At 50.0% G+C, this 19,859-nt stretch overlaps 1 protein-coding gene across 1 annotated transcript; it reads left to right on the top strand.

Moving 5' to 3' along the window:
- Positions 1-824: 824 nt before the first annotated feature.
- ALDOC (aldolase, fructose-bisphosphate C) lies at positions 825-16,553 on the top strand. Its single transcript, XM_083715250.1, has 9 exons — positions 825-1,053; positions 7,639-7,765; positions 8,883-9,094; positions 9,382-9,436; positions 11,563-11,723; positions 12,235-12,318; positions 13,870-14,044; positions 14,377-14,576; positions 15,708-16,553. The coding sequence occupies exons 2-9, from the start codon at positions 7,654-7,656 to the stop codon at positions 15,801-15,803; spliced, it is 1,095 nt and encodes a 364-aa protein (XP_083571376.1). The 5' UTR covers positions 825-1,053; positions 7,639-7,653; the 3' UTR covers positions 15,804-16,553.
- The last annotated feature ends 3,306 nt before the right edge of the window (positions 16,554-19,859 follow it).

The raw sequence follows: 19,859 nt of genomic DNA, 5'->3' as shown, positions 1-19,859 counted from the left end.
ACTTGAGAGGAGATATGAGAGCCATCTTCAAATATCTCAAATATCACAAGGAGGATGGAGAAAGCTTGTTTTCTCCTTCTGTGCAAGGCAAGACTCGAACCAGTGGAATCAAGTTTACAATAAAGGAAATTCCGACTCAACATTAGGAAGAACTTTCTCACGGTAAGAGCTGTTTGATGGTGGAACAACGGCCTCCCTTCCGAAGGTGGTGGACTCTCCTTCCTTGGAAGTTTTTAAGCAGAGATTGGACGGCCATCTGTCAGGAATGCTGAAATTCCTGCACTGCAGCAGGTTGGACTGGATGACCCTTGCAATCCCTTCCAACTCTATGAAAGCCGTCCTTGCCGTCCCTGCCTCCTGTGGCAGTGAGTTCCACAGTTTCACACTGCTGTGCGAAAGAGGATCTCATCCTTGGACGCAGTCTATAAAGGCTGGGTGAAAATAAACAAAAATGTGGGCTGTGGGTTTTGTGGGGCTGCCCTGCTGGGAACTCCAGATGTTCTGAGTCTTCCTCTCAACCCCAGCCGCCAGGCTGAGAGTTGCTGCGGTCCAGAAAGGGCCGTCACTGCCTTTCTCCGTCTCTAACCTACCTCGCAGGGGTGTTGTGAGGATAACAGGAGGGAGGAGGGAAACCACGTACTCAGAAAGGTGAGATACAAACAAACAAACAAACAAACAAACAAAAACAAACAAACAAACAAACAAACAAACAAACAAACAAATGATGCTTAAATATACAAACGAGGCTTCCCATCGCCGTTGCGCATGGCGCGCTGCGCTCTTTAAGGTGGCATCTACCGGTATGTGCCTCTCCGTCGAAACCGGAGTCGTCTCCGTCCCGGGCAAGGCTGAGCGGGGGGGGGGGACCCCTCCTTCCTCGGGTCAGGGGAGGGGACGGCGGGGGGGTGGCTCCTCCCTCCCTCTCCCCCGCCTCCTCCGCCGGAGTCACGTAGCTCTGCGGCACCGCAGCCTCTTTTACAGCCGGAGCCGCGCCGCCCGCACACGCAGCTTGCTCCAGCCTCGACGACAGACGGACGCACGGACGAAAGGACGGTAAGCCCGCCAGGATCGGGTCCCAGAGACCCCCCCACTTCCTCCTCCGTGGCACCATTGCCTGTCCCCCCCTCCCCACAGGAAGGCAAGACCCCCACCCCCACCATTTGCTCGAGGGGAAGGACGCACGGCACCCCACAAAAAGACGGTCCGAGGATAGGACACTTGGTGGTGGGGCTCCCCTGTTTATTTTTTTCAGCCCCGCAATTCCTCTGGGGAGCACCCTACAGATATTTTTTGGAGGGATGGGAAGGGTTTTTTTTTGGGGGGGGGAGCAATCTCCAGCCTCCCCCTCTGTGCTGCGGTGCAAAGTGATGAAGAGGCGTCATGTGGGAGGAAGGAAAGGAACCCGGGGTTCAGATGGAGCCCCTTAGCGAGGTTAGGGGGTTGCTGTGGGAGTGGTGGCGAAATGCACTCTGCATGTGTTCAGAGGCACCCGCCGGGCAGGCAAAGTGTAGGGCAGGACTGGTTCCAGCTAATGTGCGTGCGTGGTTGAGGAGGGAGGCCCAGCCATCAAATTCCTCCAAACGCCACCCCCTTCCCATCTTTTGCTAATTCCTGCATCCTTTCTCCTGCGAAGAATACCGGTACCCCCTTTAAAATTATTATGTTTGCATTTCTGTAACCCAGGAAGCAAAGTCCCAAATGGCGGGGAGGGGGTCCAGAGAGGCAAGGGGGCAGACTTCCACCCTGGGGCTCCCCCAGCTGCTGACCGCCGTGTTAGGGTCCGTCTTGGTGGTCCTGCCAGCCTCCACTTGGATTTGGGGCTCCTGTTCTGGGCCTCCCCCCTTGGTAGGTATAAAAATATGTGCGGCTATTTCTTGCACCCAGAATTCTGGAATGGCGATTTCTCCTTGCCTGCCTGTTTGCTAGTCGCTCCCTGGCACCCGTTGCCCAGGGGTGGGGAGGGAGCCCTTTCGCGCTGGCTGGGTTGGGGGTGGTGAAGCGGGTGGGGAGCTGAAAGCAGCTTTCCTGGGACACTTTCGGAATGGCAACATCTCTTGTTCCTGGCTCAAAAAAAGCTTTTTTTTGTGAGCCTGGCAGATTGATGGCTTGACTTAAATCTTCCTTTCTGGACAGATGGCTAAGAGGCAAGTCTCCCCCCCCCCCCATCACTTTTCTTGCCTGTGGCTCAACTTGCATTCTTGAAAGCAGAAAACACCAGATGAGATGTTGAATTTTAATATATTGATCAATCAGTTGGTTGCTTTCCTATTCCATCTCTAAGGAACTCAAGGTGGTCTGCAGGGTCCCCCCCCACAACAACAACAACCCTGCGAGGCAGGCTAGCCCAAGAGGTAGTGGCTGGCCCCCGAGGTCACCCACCCAGAGAGCTCCATAGCCAAGAGGGAGGATTTGAACCCTGGTGTCTCTAACCACTATACCACACTGCCTCTCTGGCGTGCATGCTACATTTACAGGGAACGTGGGGTGCAGCTCAGTGCTCCAGAGCCCCTGCTTTGCATGCAGAAGGTCCCAGACTCAGTCCCCAATGGTAGGGCTGGGAGAGACTGCAACCCTGGAGAGGCACTGCTGCCGGTCAGTGTGCGCAATACTGGGCTGGATGGACTCTGTATAAGGAAGCTTCCTATAAAGGCAGTGGCAGAGCGCCTCCTTTGCATGCAGAAGGTCCCAGGCTTGGTCCCCAATGGTGTCTTCAGGTAGGGCTGTAAGAGAGTCTGAAATCCTGGAGAGCCATTGCTGCCAGTCAGAGTAGGCAATATTTAGCTAAGTGGAGCAAGCCTCTAACTCACTATAAGGCAGCTTCCAGGGTTTCTATGAATCAGCATAGCAGAGTGGGGAGAGTGTTGGACTAGGACCTGGGAGAGACCAGGGTTCAAATCCTGTGAGCTCCTTGGAGAAAAAGGTGGGATCCAAAGGCCATAAATCCATGGTCCACCCCTATTTTATTCTCACAACAACCCTGCCAGGTAGGTTAGGTTGAGAAGCAGGGACTGGCCCAAGGTCACCCACTGAGCTGAGGGGGAAGATTTGAACCCTGGTCTTTCTCAAGCTGACACCCTCGTCCACTGTGCCACACTGAATTTTTTTTGGGGGGGGTGGGCTTCCTCTGAGTTGCCCTGGGCTTTGCCAACCAGCCCTGAGAAGGGGGTGCGTGGTGGGTTGTCGTCTCCCCCAAAAAGGGGTGAGAATGGTTGGCAGGTTGGGGCAGCCCATGAAGCTGCCAAGGACGTAGCAAGGTCACAGGGCCCCTGGCCTGGGGTGGGGGTCTCTGGCCTAGCTCTGGCGCCCAGTTTGGGGTCGTTGGTGCTGATAATAATAATAATAATAATAATAATAATAATAATAATAATAATTTATTTGTACCCCACCCATCTGGCTGGGCTTTCCCAGCCACTTTGGGCAGCTTCCAACAAAGATTAAAAATACAGTGGTACCTCGGGTTAAGAACTTAATTCGTTCCGGAGGTCCGTTCTTAACCTGAAACAGTTCTTAACCTGAAGCACCACTTTAGCTAATGGGGCCTCCTGCTGCCGGAGCACGATTTCTGTTCTCATCCTGAAGCAAAGTTCTTAACCCGAGGTACTATTTCTGGGTTAGCGGAGTCTATAACCTGAAGCGTATGCAACCTGAGGTACCACTGTACATTAAAATGTCACACATTAAAACTTCCCTCAACAGGGCTGCCTGATGGGTATCTGGCAGCGTTTTGGGACCGCCTCGCCCCTCGTGTTGGTGGGGGAAGAGGGAGGGTGTTGGCCCCCGCCTAGGAGGAACTCCTCCCAGCTGGAGACACCCAGGAAGCAGGATTGGGATCACAGACAGGGGTCCAGTCCTTTTAGGAGAAGAGCTTAAGGGGAGCAGTGTCTGCCTGCACAATGAGGACTAGCACATCTTTCTCCGAAGGGAAGCAAACACACTGCAGCATCTTGGGAAAGGTTCCGGAAGGGGCAGCCCAAATGACCCAGGGGGTGGAAAGACTCCCCTGGGAGGAGAGCTTGCAGCGTTTGGGACATCCCACAGCGCAGGGTTAAGCTGTGGAACTCCCTCCCACAACGGCCACCAACCTAGAAGAGGATTGGGCAGATTCCTGGAGGGGGAGAGGGCTCTGCTCTGGCTGTGCTCCTGAATCCCAGTTGCTGGAACCCACAGGAAGGGAGAGAGCTCTTGAGTTCAAATCCTGCCACGGGTTTCCCATGGGGGCATCTGCTTGGCCGCTGTGAGTGCAGGAGACTGGACCAGATGGGCCGAGGGCCTGATCCAGCAGTCGCTTCTTATGTTCTTATATTTTTATGTTTCCATGCTCTCCTGGAGCTCCCAGAGACAGGGATTGCTTCATGTTGACAGGTCGCTTTGATGGGATAACCATCGTAGAATTGCAGAGTTGGCAGGGCCCCCCAAGGGCCATCCAGTCCCACCCCCTGCAGTGGCTTGCAGAGAGTTGGGGGGCAAGAAGTAGCAAAGCCCCTTTCTCCCTTGTGAGAAAAGGCAGCAAGGCTTGGACCTTTTTAGCTTAGGGCGAATTGTGGGGGTGTAAACAATTATGTGAGGTGTGATAGACATGGTGAGAGGGTTCTTCCCCACTTTTATTTATTAATTATTGTCTATTTATTGTATTGATATCCCAAGGAGCTCAAGAGGATGATGATGATGATGATGATGATGATGATGATAATAATAATAATAATAATAATAATAATAATAATAATAATAATTAATAATTTATTTATACCCCGCCCTTCCTGGTTCAGAAACTGGGCTCAGGGCAGCTAACAACAAATTTAAAACACTTAATTGATGCAACAAAAAACAGCATAAAATACAGTATAAAACGTGAATAACAATAAATTCAGAATTCAAAAATCAATTGGGGGGGGGGGGAACCATCCAATAAACATTAGATGATCACCAGGGCTAGCTGGCTAAATTAGTCCTATTTGGGCCAGCGAGGAGACCAGGGGAGAATTAGCTGTGGGATCCCAGAGCGGGTAATCTTCATAAAAGGGGGGGGGATGGCATGGAAAGTTCTCTTCCTCCCCATTTCATCTTCACAGCAACCATGTGAGGTTGCCTATGCCGAGACTGAGCGACTGGCTTCCAAGTTCAGGCAGTGAAAGCTTCGTGGCCCAGCTGGGGGATTTGAACCCGGGTCTCTCCCAGTGGTCTGGCACTCTCACCACTAAGCCACCACAGTCTCTGCATAATGCGATGATCCAAAAGGAGGCCGCCCAATGAAGCTCAGGACAGGCAAAAGGAAGGACTGCTTCAGGCACTGTGTAGTTAAACTATGGAACTCACTGCAACAAGATATTTATTTACTTAAAAAAACAGCATCCTGTTCTCTCTCCGCTATCTCCATGCTGTGCTATGTACTGTAGACATCTGAAGGCATCCTTGTTTGGGGAAGTTTTTAATGTTTAATGCTGTATTGTGTTTTTAATATTTGGTTGGGAGCCACCCAGAATGGCTGGGGAAGCCCAGCCAGATGGGTGAGGTATAAATAAATTGTTATTATTATTATCATTATTATGTTGCCTTATCTGTAAGTCCCAAATGCTCCTGGCTTCTTGGAAGAATATTTGGGGATATTGTTGTGAACAAAATCTGCCCTTTTCCCCTTATGGGGTATCCAAGAGCTCATAAAATTCTTATCACTATATCCTACTGATTCTCTGGATTTGGGGCCTGTGCTGCTGCTGATAATAATGATAATTATGATGGTGATAATATTAATATTAATAATAATATAGCAATAATTAATAATGGGTCCCCATTTGGTGGCCACAGAAAAGAAAAGCCCTTGCAGGGCATGTTTGTTTTGCAGGCTGTGCTTGAGAGGGGAAGGGTGCTTAATCCTCAGGGGTCACTAACAGTAAAGCCCTCTGCTCCTGTGGTTGGGGGGGGGGAGTGCCTGGCCGTGTGCTGCCATCTGGCTGGGGCTGCCACGAGACTGGGCACGTGTCTGGGCCGGTGGCTGTCATCGCCCATTTCTCCGTTACGTAACTTGTCCTCTGCTACGTGCTCCCTGGATGGGCAGGCGGGAAGAGTGGTGGCGGCTCTGTCTGTCTGTCTGGGTGGCGCAGCTGGGTGGGGGGCTTGGAAATTCCCCCTACAACTGCCTGAGCAAATGAGGCCTGGCACAGAGGGGGCTGGCCCAGCTCCCATTTCTGTCTCACCTGGCACACTAATTCCCTGGGCAGCGCCAAGGGAACCTCTTCAGAGCGTACAAGCAGACACACACACACACACACACACACACACACACACACACACACACACACATTTATTTAGAGGCTACCCCAGTGATTTGTCCCCAGGGCTCAGATTATTCAAAAATGTATTTTTGCAACCCAGGAAGCAAAGCAAGGTGTGCTTTGTTTATGAGCTTGCATTTTGGAATAGCTGGGAAAGTCGTTCTTCACACAGTGCATAGCTCATTTTTCTTTTTAAATTTATATACTGCCCTTAATCCAAAGATTTGGGGGGGGGGGCATTGGACAGAATAAGATACAAGTTAAAAAACAGTACAGTGGTACCTCGGGTTAAGTACCTAATTTGTTCCGGAGGTCCGTACTGAACCTGAAACTGTTCTTAACCTGAAGCACCACTTTAGCTAATGGGGCCTCCTGCTGCTGCCGCACTGCCGGAGCACGATGTCTGTTCTCATCCTGAAGCAAAGTTCTTAACCTGAAGCACTATTTCTGGGTTAACGGAGTCTGTAACCTGAACCCGAGGTACCACTGTAAATAATTAAACCAAAACAACAAAGAATAACTCCCCCTTCCCAATGATACCTTTAAAAGGCTGTAGAATACTAATCAGCCAAAGGCGTTAAACTGTGGAACTCCCTGCTGCAGGAGACAGTGGATGTTGGACTAGGTGGGCCATTGGCCTCATCCAGCAGGCTCTCCTTATGTTTTGATCCTGGAATCGTTGCCATTCCTTTTGCAAAACCAGATCCCCGAATTGTGTTTCCCAGGCCTGATCAGCTCATCACACTCAGCAAAGCTTCTGTTTTAAGCTCTCTATCTAGTTCCATCCCCCAGCTGGGAATTGGTTTAAGGGGTTAGATGGATAGATAATTTATTACGGTCGGAGACCAGTTTATAAAACACACTTGGGGGTACAGTCCCAGAAGGAAAGCAAACAATTAGAACATTGTACAACAATAAATTTAAAATTTATAAATGAGATAAGCTTTTATGGGGTTGAAAAATGGAATTAAACTGATTGTGCTTTCGATGCACAGATGTTGACTCGATCGATATTTGCACATAAGGTTGCCATGAACTCTGTAGCAGATATTGATTGAGTAAATTAGAAAGCCATAGATTGGTTTTGGAATGGGGATAACGAAAATGTACAAGGCTCCGGTACAGACTTGCTACGAATATGGGTTGACTTTCTGTTGAATCTGGAAGCTTTTTGTCATCGTTTAAAGACAAGGGAACAAGGCTTGCATAAAAGCAGCGAGTGGACGGAGGCCTTAGCAAAGTTGGCGGGAGTTGGTGACCCCCATTTGCGGGGTGGGGGAGCCCTAGAAAGAGCTGCCCTCATGGGCGCCATGTCAGGAAAGGTAGGGGGTCTCTGCTGACTTGCTTCTTGTGCCTTCTTTTGGAGCAGGAAAAACCAGCCAAGATGACACACCAGTACCCCGCCCTCACCACGGAGCAGAAGATGGAGCTCTCGGACATCGCCCAGCGGATCGTGGCCCCGGGCAAGGGCATCCTGGCAGCCGATGAATCCGTGGGTAGGCCTCTTTTTCTTTTAAAAAGCGCCCCTGGAAATTTCTTTCACTCGTTCTCCACTTAGGCAGGAAGTCCCAGATGCACAACTATAGGGTGGGGGGCACATGGCTTGACAACAGAGCATGTGAGAACCATTGGGGGGGGGGGTCTTAGGAAACCAGAAGCTGAACAGGAGTCCACAGTGTGATGCCGCAGCAAAAAAGCCAATGTTTCTCTAGCCTGCATTAAGAGAAGTCTAGTGTCCAGAATCTCAGGGGTCAGCAAACTTTTTCAGCAGGGGGCCGGTCCATTGTCCCTCAGACTTTGTGGGGGGCCAGACTATATTTTGGAGGGGGGGAAGGAACAAATTCCTATGCCCCACAAACAACCCAGAGATGCATTTTAAATAAATGGACACATTCTACTCATGTAAAAACATGCTGTACCATCCGTGGGCCAGATTTAGAAGGTGATTGGGCCAGATCCGGCCCCTGGGCCTTAGTTTGCCCACCCAGGTCCAGATCAAGGGAAGTCCTAGTCCCGCTCTCTTCTGCCTTGGTCAGATCACACCTGGAGTCCTGTGTCCAGTTCTGGGCGCCACAATTTAAGAAGGATGTGGACAAGCTGGAAGGTGGGCAGAGGAGGGCGACCAGGATGATCAAGGGACTGGAAGCCAAGCCTGATGAGGAACGGTTGAAGGAGCCAGATATGTTGAGCCTGGAAAAGAGGAGTTTGAGAGGAGATAGGAGAGCCATCTTCAAATATCTCAAGGAAGATGGAGCAAGCTTGGTTTCTCCTGCTCTGGAAGGAAGGACCCAAAACAATGCTGTCAGGGATTCTTTAGTTGAGATTCCTGCATTGCAGGGGGTTGGACTAGATGACCCTTGGAGATCCCTCCCCATCCTAGGATTATATGATACCAATTCTTTGCTGGCGTTACCTGCTGGCTTTGGCTGACCTTCTTGAGTGGCATTTGATTCCCATTTTACAGATGGCAACTGAGGCTGGGAGTCAAGATCCCTCGGACTAGGGGCGCTGCAGACTCACATAGCCCTGACCCCCCCCCCGCCATTGCGCTTCCGAACATTTGCGTGGGTTTTTGGTTTGCTAAGCCCCTCTGCCTTCCTCCTCCTCCGACAGGGAGCATGGCCAAGCGGCTGAACCAGATCGGGGTGGAGAACACCGAGGAGAACCGACGTCTCTACCGCCAGATCCTCTTCAGCGCCGACAGCCGGGTGGAGAAGTGTATTGGAGGGGTCATCTTCTTCCACGAGACCATGTACCAGAAGGCGGACGATGGCACGTCCTTCGTCGATATGGTCAAGGACAAGGGCATCGTCGTGGGCATCAAGGTGCGTGAGGCGAATCAGGGCTGTGGGGCGCGAGGTTTCTCCCCCTTCGAGGGAAAGGAAACGACCGCCGGCTCTCATTTGCAGGGTGTCTCAAGGCCAGACCCTGGCGACCCCGTGCCCTCCCCACCTCTTGGGCTACAACTCCCATGGGTGTATAATCTCGGGGCTGATGGGAATTGTAGTGCGGCAAGATCTGGAGGGCAGCAAGTTCCTGGCTTGTTCTGGGCCTTGGGGAGAGTCTGTCACAGAGGCGTCGGTCACCCTTGGGTGTCTTGTGTCTTTCACAGGTGGACAAGGGCGTCGTGCCCCTCGCTGGGACTGATGGAGAGACCACCACTCAAGGTAGGAGCCTTTGAAAGCCCAGCCAAACCCATCAGATGAGTTGGATTTTCATCTGCTAGCTGGCTGGTGTTCAAACATGCATGCAGGTCAAAGCGATGTTTCGGAATAGCTGTTTCCTTAGCCATCTTAGAGACGATTTTGAGCTGGATGGATCAATGCTCTGATTCAGTACAAAGCACATTTGCTGCCCTTGCCCATTGTTCCAAAGGTCAGGTTGGGATTAACTAGATCTGCTCTTTCTGTAAGTGGATTAGGTCTTAGATGCTTCATGCCATTAAATTTTAGGGCCGAGGGTAAAGTAAAGGTAAAGGGACCCCTGACCATTAAGTCCAGTCGTGGCCGACTCTGGGATTGTGGCGCTCATCTCGCTTTACTGGCTGAGGGAGCCGGCGTACAGCTTCCGGGTCATGTGGCCAGCAGGACTAAGCCGCTTCTGGTGAGCAGGAGCAGCGCACGGAAACGCCGTTTACCTTCCCGCTGGAGTGGTACCTATTTATCTACTTGCATTTTGACATACTTTTGAACTGCTAGGTGGGCAGGAGCTGGGACCGAGCAACGGGAGCTCACCCCATCGCGGGGATTTGAACTGCCGACCTTCCGATCAGCAAGTCCTAGGCTCTGTGGTTTAACCCACAGCGCCACCCGTGTCCCAGGGCCGAGGGTAGGTTGTGATTGATAAATAAATAAATAAATAAATAAATAACCAACCAACCAACCAAGAGTGCTAAGAAGATGAGAATAGCCTGCGGGATCAGAGCAGTGGCTCATCTAATCCTGTATCCTCTTCTCGCATGTGCCAAATGCCCCAAAGAACCTGGGAATCGAGATAGACTGCCTCTGGACCTGGAGGTTCCATAGGAACATCAGAAGAGTCTGGCTGCTGGATCAGGCCAAAGGGGGCCCATCTAGTTCATCCCTTTCCTTTACTGTGGTTTTCATCAACTGGTAGTCAGAAGCATTTACTGGCTCCAACCATGGAGGCAGAGCAGAGCCAACATGGCTAGCAGCCATTGATAGCCCTCTCCTCCTCCATCAATCGGTCCAGTCCTCTTTTAAAGCCGTCTTGGTTGGGGGTCGAGGGACGTGGGTGGCGCTGTGGGTTAAACCACAGAGCCTAGGACTTGCCGATCAGAAAGTCGGCGGTTCAAATCCCCACGACGGAGTGAACTCCTGTTGCTCGGTCCCTTCTCCTGCCAACCTAGCAGTTCGAAAGCACATCAAAGTGCAAGTAGATAAATAGGTACCGCTCCGGCGGGAAGGTAAACGGTGTTTCCGTGCGCTGCTCTGGTTTGACAGAAGTGGCTTAGTCCTGCTGGCCACATGACCCGGAAGCTGTCTGTGGACAAACGCCGGCTCCCTTGGCCAGTAAAGTGAGATGAGCACCGCAACCCCAGAGTCGGTCACGACTGGACCTAATGGTCAGGGGTCCCTTTACCTTTACCAAGTTGGGGGCCATTGGTGCTTCCTGTGGGAGAGAGTTCCATAGTTTAAGTCTGCGCTGTCCTTTCTCACTAATAATGATAACATCTGCGGAAACCTCCTATTTCATCAGACCTGTGTAGGCATTAAAGACATGTCCCATAACAGTTTGTTGATGCTTGTTTTAAAATAGTCTCTTTTGTTTCAAAATAATTTTTATCTTTTTATGTGGTTCTCTTTTTTTTCATATTGTAACACACCTTGATATGTTCTGTGATGTAACGGTACAGAAATACCTTGATAAATAACTCAGGGCTTGTGAATGATGAACTGCCTCCATCAGGCAACTGAAAGCTCTTTAAAAAAAGAAGATTTTATTAAAGCTTTTTCACAATACAGTGAGATAAAAGAAACTAATCTAAATAAAAACACAGAGAAAGAAAAAGGAAAATGCAGAGTCCTCTCTCAAAGGCAGCTCTTAATCGCGCAGAAGCTCTCACCCGGAAGTTGTAACTAAAAGTTCCATAACTGTTTAATTGGAGTAATTAAACTCTGCAGCCCTAAACCCTGGTACCACTGGCTAATTATTTTAAATATCTCCAGCCCATCCCTTAGGAAGGTGCCAGTTAACAGGTCAGGCTTTTGATTTTTAAAATACAAATATATTATTGTCCCCCCTCAATGTTTCCCTTCCTTCCTCCTGCCAGGCCTGGACGGGCTCTCTGAGCGCTGCGCTCAGTACAAGAAAGATGGGGCGGATTTCGCCAAGTGGCGCTGCGTGTTGAAGATCAGCGATAACACCCCCTCCGCCCTGGCCATCCTGGAGAATGCCAATGTCCTGGCGCGCTATGCCAGTATCTGCCAGCAGGTGAGGGCACCCGGCTGCCGGGAGCGTCTGGAACAGAGGAAGTCTACTTGCAATGACTGTCTAGCTTGGTATTGTCTGCACTGGCTGGCAGCAGCTCTCCCGGGTCTCTCACAGCCCTGCCTGGAAATGCCGCTGGGGACCGAACCCAGGACCTTCTGCATACAAAGCAGGCCACAGCCCTTCCCCTACAAAGTTTTTAGTCCTCATGCATTTAAATAAAGCTTCACCTGAAATAGGAACCTGGGAAGCTGCTTTATGTAGGGTCTGGTATTTGGTATTTTCAACACCGACAGGCAGCTAGAGCCCTTTTCTTTAAAACACCCCCCGCAAGGCTATAGTCCTTATGGTTCTAAATAAAGGGGCAAACAGGAAGCTGCCTGGTGCAGAGTCAGACTACAAATAAAATAAAATTATGCAGCCGCCACACTGTCAAAATTGGGAAATACAGCCGTCTTCCGGGGCAAAGAAGCCTCTCACGTCTTAAGTGCTTGTGTTGGCCTTTCTGCTCTAGAACGGCATTGTGCCCATTGTGGAACCGGAGATCTTGCCCGACGGGGAACACGATTTGAAGAGGTGCCAGTACGTGACTGAGAAGGTAAGGCTTCTCTCTGTGTGTCTAGGTTTAGAGAACAGGCATGGTTTCCCCCAACCCTTTCAAAAATTCATTTTAGAATGTACATAAAACAGAACATTTGTAACAGATAAAAAAAAACCTGTGAAATGGGTACATAGAACACAGCTGCACATGGGTTAAAATGGCAAAGTGCAAGTGTAAATTCTCAACGTTATCAGATTATCAAGCATCGTTTAAACAGTGCTTCCATTGCATATGTCACAGAAGGAACACCAAATCACATAAACGGCATCTGGAAGCCTTAATTTACTCCATTATAGCTCTTTTCCAGAATGAGGGGTACGAAGTGTAAGATTTTGGGCTGGAAAACAGGGCTGGCTGAATCCACATGGTGAAAGGCTATCTTTGGGTTTTTATGCTTTTTCTTCTTAAAGTTTACAGACTCCTCCAAAGTGTTTGGCAGAATGCCAGCAAGGCTGAACCCTGCTATCATTTTTTCAGTATTAGAAGGGCTGGCAGGAAGCAAAATAGTTTTGTTAACGTTTTGTTTCTGTGATCCTTTGCACTGGATACGTCATAAATAAATACAATGTGACCTGCAACTTTTTAAAGAAGCCTCGAAAGAGCATAAGGAGAGCTTTGCCATTGAGCGTCCAACGTTCAGCGGCTTCCGGCAAGTTGATTAGCAGCCTCTGACCGTGGAGGAAGAGATAGCTGTTGTGGCTAGGAGCCATCAATAGCCCTTTCCTCCTTGATTTGGCCCAATCCTCTCCCCCCCCCATTTTTAAATTAATTTTCCAAAAATTTAAAACAAACAAGCACACATACATCCTATTTATAATTAAACCAATCTTTGTAACATTATTAAGTAACTTCCTCAAATCCCCTTGGTTGAATTTCATTATACGGTATATCATTTTAACAGTTTTCCAAAATCAATTTTCTCAAAAAATTAACTTGATCACTTAACATCTTTCATTCTTTCTAAATTAGCGTAAGCATCTTAAATTCTATCTGTACATATTTAAATCCTAAGCTTATTTAATATTTGCAAGCTTTTCCAATCAAGTTATCTTAACATATTTAACTAAATAGTCTTTAAATTTCATCCATTTTTCCATTTTCCTCCTTCTGGTCGCGGACTCTTCCAGTCAGGTCGGCCAGCTCCGAAAAATCCATCATCTTCATCTGCCATTTTTCCACTGTTGGTACTTCTTGTGTTTTCCAATTCTTCGCTAACAAGATTCTTGCTGCAGTTGTGGCGTACAAAAACAATTTAACATCTTTCTCGAACAATTCCAAACCTGTTATTCCAAGAAGAAAGGCCTCTGGTTTCTTAATGTATATTTCAACATTTTTTTCCAATTCATTATAAAGCTTCTCCCAGAAGTCTTTCACCTTGGGGCAGGTCCACCACCTGTTAATTGGCCCAATCCTCTTTTCTGGCCCCCCGGGGATGAGAAGATGAATCTCTATGGGGTTCCTTTAGAGCTGAGTCCACCTGGCACTAAATGGGGCACATGGCAAGAGCGTTGGGGAGTCTCATTGCAGCTGCACCTGTTGGATTTCCAGGTCCTGGCCGCCGTCTACAAGGCACTGAGTGACCACCACGTCTACCTGGAAGGGACCTTGCTCAAGCCCAACATGGTGACCCCGGGGCACGCCTGCCCGACCAAGTACAGCCCGGAAGAGATTGCCATGGCGACGGTGACTGCCCTGCGCCGCACGGTGCCGCCTGCCGTCCCAGGTAGGCCACCACTCCCTCCCGCCTGCCTGCCCCACAGCTCCCCTTGGGGAGCCACACAAGGGTCTTCAAAGACAAGCCGTCAGTTTGTCTTCGAAACCAATTGGTGCTGCCTCCAGCTTCCAGCGCTGTCTACCTTTGAATGCCAGTCCAAGTGGGCAGGGGGCGCCGTTGCACCCATGTCCTGCTCCTCGGGCTTCCCAAAGGTGCCAGATTTTCGGTGGGTGTCTTTGGGCCACCCCTTCCCCTGTTCCTCAGCCTCCCTCACAGGGGTGTCATGAGGGTGAAATTCCCGATTGCTCAGTCGTCTCCTCCTTCCCCACACTCTCCTTCAGGGGTGACCTTCCTGTCCGGTGGGCAGAGCGAGGAGGAGGCGTCCATCAACCTCAACGCCATCAACAACTGCCCCCTGCCCCGTCCGTGGGCACTGACCTTTTCCTACGGCCGGGCGCTGCAGGCCTCGGCCCTCAATGCCTGGCGCGGTCAGCGGGAGAATGAGGACTCGGCCACGGAGGAGTTTGTCAAACGCGCCGAGGTAAAGGGCAGGGCGGTGGCAGGGTGGGGTGGGGTGTTTCTCCTTCTCCTCCTGTGGGGCAGAGGGTCCCGGGACAGGGAGTGAGAGAATGCGGGTGCCCCAGGTTAGGCAAACAGGCCAGTGACCCACCCAGTTCAGCACCCTCTTCTCACAGTGGCCAAAGACCCATAAGCACCTAGGAATTGAGACAGACTGCCTCTGGAGCTGGAGGTTCCACAAGAGCATCAGAAGCACCTGGTTGCTGGATCAGGCCATTGGTCCATCTATAATACAGTCATACCTCGAGTTGAATGTGCTTCGGGTTGAGCGCGTTCCGCGGCAACCTGGAAGTAACAGCGCACATTACCTCCGGGTTTCGCTGCTCGCGCATGGCCAGACGCTCAAAATGAGGTCACACGCATGTGCGGAAACGACAAAACGCGACCTGCGCATGCGCAGACACGCTGTCGCATCTTGCGTTCCATTCGGGATGCGAACGGGGCTCCAGAACGGATCATGTTCGCATCCTGAGGTACCACTGTAATAATAATAATAAAATTTATTTATATTTATATCTGTCCAGGCCAGCTGAGCCTGATGGGAGTTGTAGTTTCAAATCTGTCCAGGTCAGCGGAGCCTGATGGGAGTTGTAGTTTCAAATCTGTCCAGGCCAGCGGAGCCTGATGGGAGTTGTAGTTTCAAATCTGTCCAGGCCAGCGGAGCCTGATGGGAGTTGTAGTTTCAAATCTGTCCAGGCCAGCTGAGCCTGATGGGAGTTGTAGTTTCAAATCTGTCCAGGCCAGCTGAGCCTGATGGGAGTTGTAGTTTCAAATCTGTCCAGGCCAGCTGAGCCTGATGGGAGTTGTAGTTTCAAATCTGTCCAGGTCAGCTGAGCCTGATGGGAGTTGTAGTTTCAAATCTGTCCAGGTCAGCTGAGCCTGATGGGAGTTGTAGTTTCAAATCTGTCCAGGCCAGCGGAGCCTGATGGGAGTTGTAGTTTCAAATCTGTCCAGGCCAGCAGAGCCTGATGGGAGTTGTAGTTTCAAATCTGTCCAGGCCAGCGGAGCCTGATGGGAGTTGTAGTTTCAAATCTGTCCAGGCCAGCGGAGCCTGATGCGTGTTGTCTTTCCAAACTCTTCTTCTGCTTTCCAGGTCAACGGCTTGGCGGCCCTCGGCAAGTACGAAGGGTCCAGCGACGGTTCTGGCGCGGCAGGCCTGTCTCTCTACGTCGCCAACCATGCCTACTGAGGCCCCGCTGGGCTGGGAGCAGCCCCCCCACCCCCAGGTGGGGCCAGGCTAGTAGCCGCTCCCCACCCCCACCCCCACTGACGGAAAACCTCCCACTCTGCTACCTTGCATACCAGCCACGACAGCCACACCCAGCTTTGTCTCTACCGTAGCCGCCAGAGGAGCGAAGTAGTCGCAGAGGGTGCCCGGTGCCAGGGGCGACGCGCCAGGAGGAGCAGCCGAAAAAGCAGCCGGGTTTTGTGCAGCTGGGAGGCAGGGGGGTAGAAATCCTAGCAGCGCCGTCCTACCTTGCAGGGTCGTTCTGAGGATCCCGAAGCACATCCAGAAGAAGCGATAGGAAGACCCCCAAAGGGGATGTTCCCATCCCGGAGGCGGAAGCGAGTTTGGGGTGTGGGGCGAGCCCATTGCACGGGGCGACAGGTTGTGGGGGGGGGATCCCCTGGAGAAGACGTTTTGGGGGCTACCCCTCCCTGCCTGTGTATTTGGGGAACCCCTTTTCCCTACCCCGCCGCCCATTTGGCTCTGCACTTTGATGTCGGTCGTTGCTTTTGCAGAGCTGCGCCCCCTAAGTACTCCCACCGCCGGGCGATGTCAGCATGGGGGGCTCCCCCCGAGTCGCCATAGGGAGGGGGAGGCAGTTACCGCCCTCTGTGTGTGCGTGCTTGTGTGTCGAGTGTGCACTCTTTGCACCTTAAGTGTACCAAATAGACCTTATGACTAATAATAATAATAAACCGATAGAAGAGTGAAGCTGTCCGGGTTTCGTTTTGTTTGCTGCTGAAGTACCTTCGTCGTTTGCGATGCCGTCTAAGAAGAAGAAAATAATTTGTGCCCCTCTCTTACTAAAAATTTGGTTAGTTATTTTGCAAGATTTATACACTGCTAGTCTACAAACAACAACAATTTGTTTTGCATGCAGAGGGACCTATTTCAATCCCCACTTGGCAGTATTTCCCTAACAGAGGAGGACCTCCCCCCTCAAAAAAACCCCTGGAGGGCTGCTGCCAGTCAGTGCAGACCGTACTGGGCTAGATGAACCCTGTGATCTGACTCTGCAGCTTCCTATGTAGAATTAGCAACAATAACTGATAATTTAACTCTTTTCAAGAGTTAAATCAACCATAAACAACAAACAGATTAAAACTCACATTAACTTTCTAAATATCTGCGTAGGCTTGCTGCTACCTGAAGCAACCAACTTTCTGGACTGTTATGAATTTGTTTGTTTCCTTAAATTGATTGTAAAATAAACTCGCCAAGCAGTTTGTAAAAGGAATAAAATTATTGGTAACTGCTATTTGGCCTGTTCATACCCCTATGCCTTGAAAGCACATTCGAAACTCGTGCTTTCCCTCAAAGGATTCTGGGTGTTGTAGTTTAACTCCCTCTCACAGAGTTACCAAGCAAGCCCTTTACCAGGCATCCCCAAACTTGGCCCTCCAGCTGTTTTGGGACTACAACTCCCATGATCCCTAGCTAACAGGACCAGTGGTCGGGGTGATGGGGATTGTGGTAAGAAAACAGCTGGAGGGCTGAGTTTGGGGGTGCCTGTCCTTTACAAACTACATTACCCAGAATTATTTGAGAGAAAGGATGTTCTTTAAGCTGTAAGAGATTGAGTTGGAGACTCAAATCCTTATGGCTGGAGGCCGCTCAAGGGCCACATCACATTGTGGGACGACCACCTGGTGGCCACATGACAATGGTGGGAGGAGCCAGTCAAAAGTGGGTGTGGCCAGAGGGAGAAAGGAGTGGGCCAGAACTGGGACTTCTTCATTCTGGCTACACAAAAGTCAGAGGTTTTCACACACATGTACAAGAGGCATTGATCAAACGTCATAAGAACATGAGAAGAGCCTGCTAGATTAGGCCAGGGGTCCAATGAGTCCAGCATCCTGTCCTCACTGTGGCCAACCAGATGTCTCTTCTGGGAAGCCCGCAAGCAGGATTCAAACACAAGTCCTCTCCCCTTCCACAGTTTCCAGTACCTGGGATCCAGAAGCATTGCTGCCTCTTACTGTGGAGCCATCAAGGCTAGGAGCCATCCATAGCCCTCTCCTCCTTCATGAATTCGTCTAAACTTTCTTTAAAGCCATTCAGGTTGGTGGCCACCACTGCCTCCAGTAGCAGGGAGTTCCATAGTTTAACTCTGTGCTGCACTTTCTTTTAAATGCAAAGGGGTTTGAGGAGGTTGGGGAGCAGAGCCCATGAAATCTATGGCCCAAGGATGGCTCTGGCCAGCAGAGACGACAGGGGCCAGGTGGAGAAGGGGCAGAGGGCCGCATTTCGGGCCCAGGCTTGAGGTTCTCAGCCCTGGAAGCTGTAAGCAGAGCAGGACTGGGGGATCTTTGCCTAGAAATGGGAGTGGTAAATATCCTGCAATTGCCAGGCCTTGCAAACCCCATTCAGGAGGCCCTGTGACATTGCCTGCTTCTGTCAAAATGTGGTATATATGCAGCCAGGCAGGCAGCTAGAAATCATGGCACTGTTGTAAACAAAATCTGCCCTTTTCCCCTTAGGGGTATCCAAGAGCCCATATAAAGTCCTTACGTAGGTTCCCTATTGGTAGGAGAAAATAACAGAGGCCAAGCAGAGAATATTGAGAAGCAAAGCAGCTAGTATGCCTGATCTTTATTGATCTGTTGCAACCGGGTGCTCCCCTCACCCGCAGGAAAGGAGGAAGACCCACAAAAATGCTGTGCAAGGGCTTATAAAGACTTTTGAAAATCCCATCCTGTAGATCAAGACCACCCCTCCATACATGTTATGTACTGAAGTTCTCACCCTGGGCCAGCAGGGGGATACTGTAGATAGTTATGCAAATGAAGGATTGAAAAGTGACGTTCAGTGATTGGATAGTTTTAGAAAATGGCAACAGTTGCATTGTTCTGGAGCTCTATATAAGCAGGCTGACTGAGCTCCTCAGCCTAGTTCTGTTCTGGCATCTGAATAAAGAAGAGCTGTTTAAAGAATCGCTGTGTCGTCTGACATGTTCGCCCACAACTTAAGAATACATACATCACAGAAAGGGTGTAACCTAAGACCACCCCCAGAGACATCATATCTACATCACAGAAGAGGCGGTCTACAGCAGAAATCTGAGTGACTTGTTTATCTCGTCTGTGTTGTAAATAAAAATATGCCCTTTTCCCTTATGGGGTATCCAAGAGCCCATATAGAGTCCTTACATAGGTTCCCTATTGGTAGGAGAAAATAACAGAGGCCAACCAGAGAATATTGAGAAGCAAAGCAGCTAGTAAGCTTGATCTTTATTGATCTGTTGCAACAGGGTGCTCCCCTCACACGCAGGAGAGGAAGAGGACCCAGAACAATGGCCTGCAAGGCCTTATAAAGACTATTGAAATTGCCACCCTGTAGATCAAGACCAACCCCAGAAACATCATGCATATATCACAGAAGGGGTGTAACCTAAGACCACCCCTCAGATACATCCCACCTACATCACAGAAATTTAAATGTTGTTTTTCTCTTGTCCTTGTTTATCTCCTGTCTGGCAGGTTACTTGATTGGATTTCCTGGGGAGCCTGGCCATTCTTTTGTAGTGGTAAAATACTTATTTCCTGGGCCAGGTCACAGGCTCACACCTTGTATCTTAAATGTGTCCTTAAGACAGGATTTGTGAGGAAAGAGACAATGGGGGGACTTTTCCATTTTGACCATGCAGAGAAACATTTGCTCAGTTTAGGAATCAAAATGGTTCCAGGTTGGCTTTCCTGTGCTGATCTATGTACGTGTGGTTATGAACGTTGCCATATATATAAGACCATAAAATTCCTATCACATCTGACAGGTTACCTGTTTAATGGTCACTTGATTGGATTGCCTGTGGAGCCTGGCCACTCTTTTGTAATGATAAATACTTAGTTCCTGAGCCAGGTCACAGGCTCACAACCTATTCCTATCTTAAATGTGCCCTTAAGACAGGATTTGTGAAGGAAAAAGACCATGGGGAGGTTTCCCACTTTGACCTTGCAGAGAAATAACTGAGGTCAATTTGTTCAGGACTTTTTCTGTGGGGTTTTCAGACATGTGGTT

This window comes from Podarcis gaigeae, assembly GCF_964106915.1.
Source record: "Podarcis gaigeae genome assembly, chromosome: 15".
NCBI lineage: Eukaryota > Metazoa > Chordata > Lepidosauria > Squamata > Lacertidae > Podarcis > Podarcis gaigeae.
The sequence above is the reverse complement of the archived record's forward strand: the minus strand, read 5'-3'. Positions and strand labels throughout refer to the sequence as shown.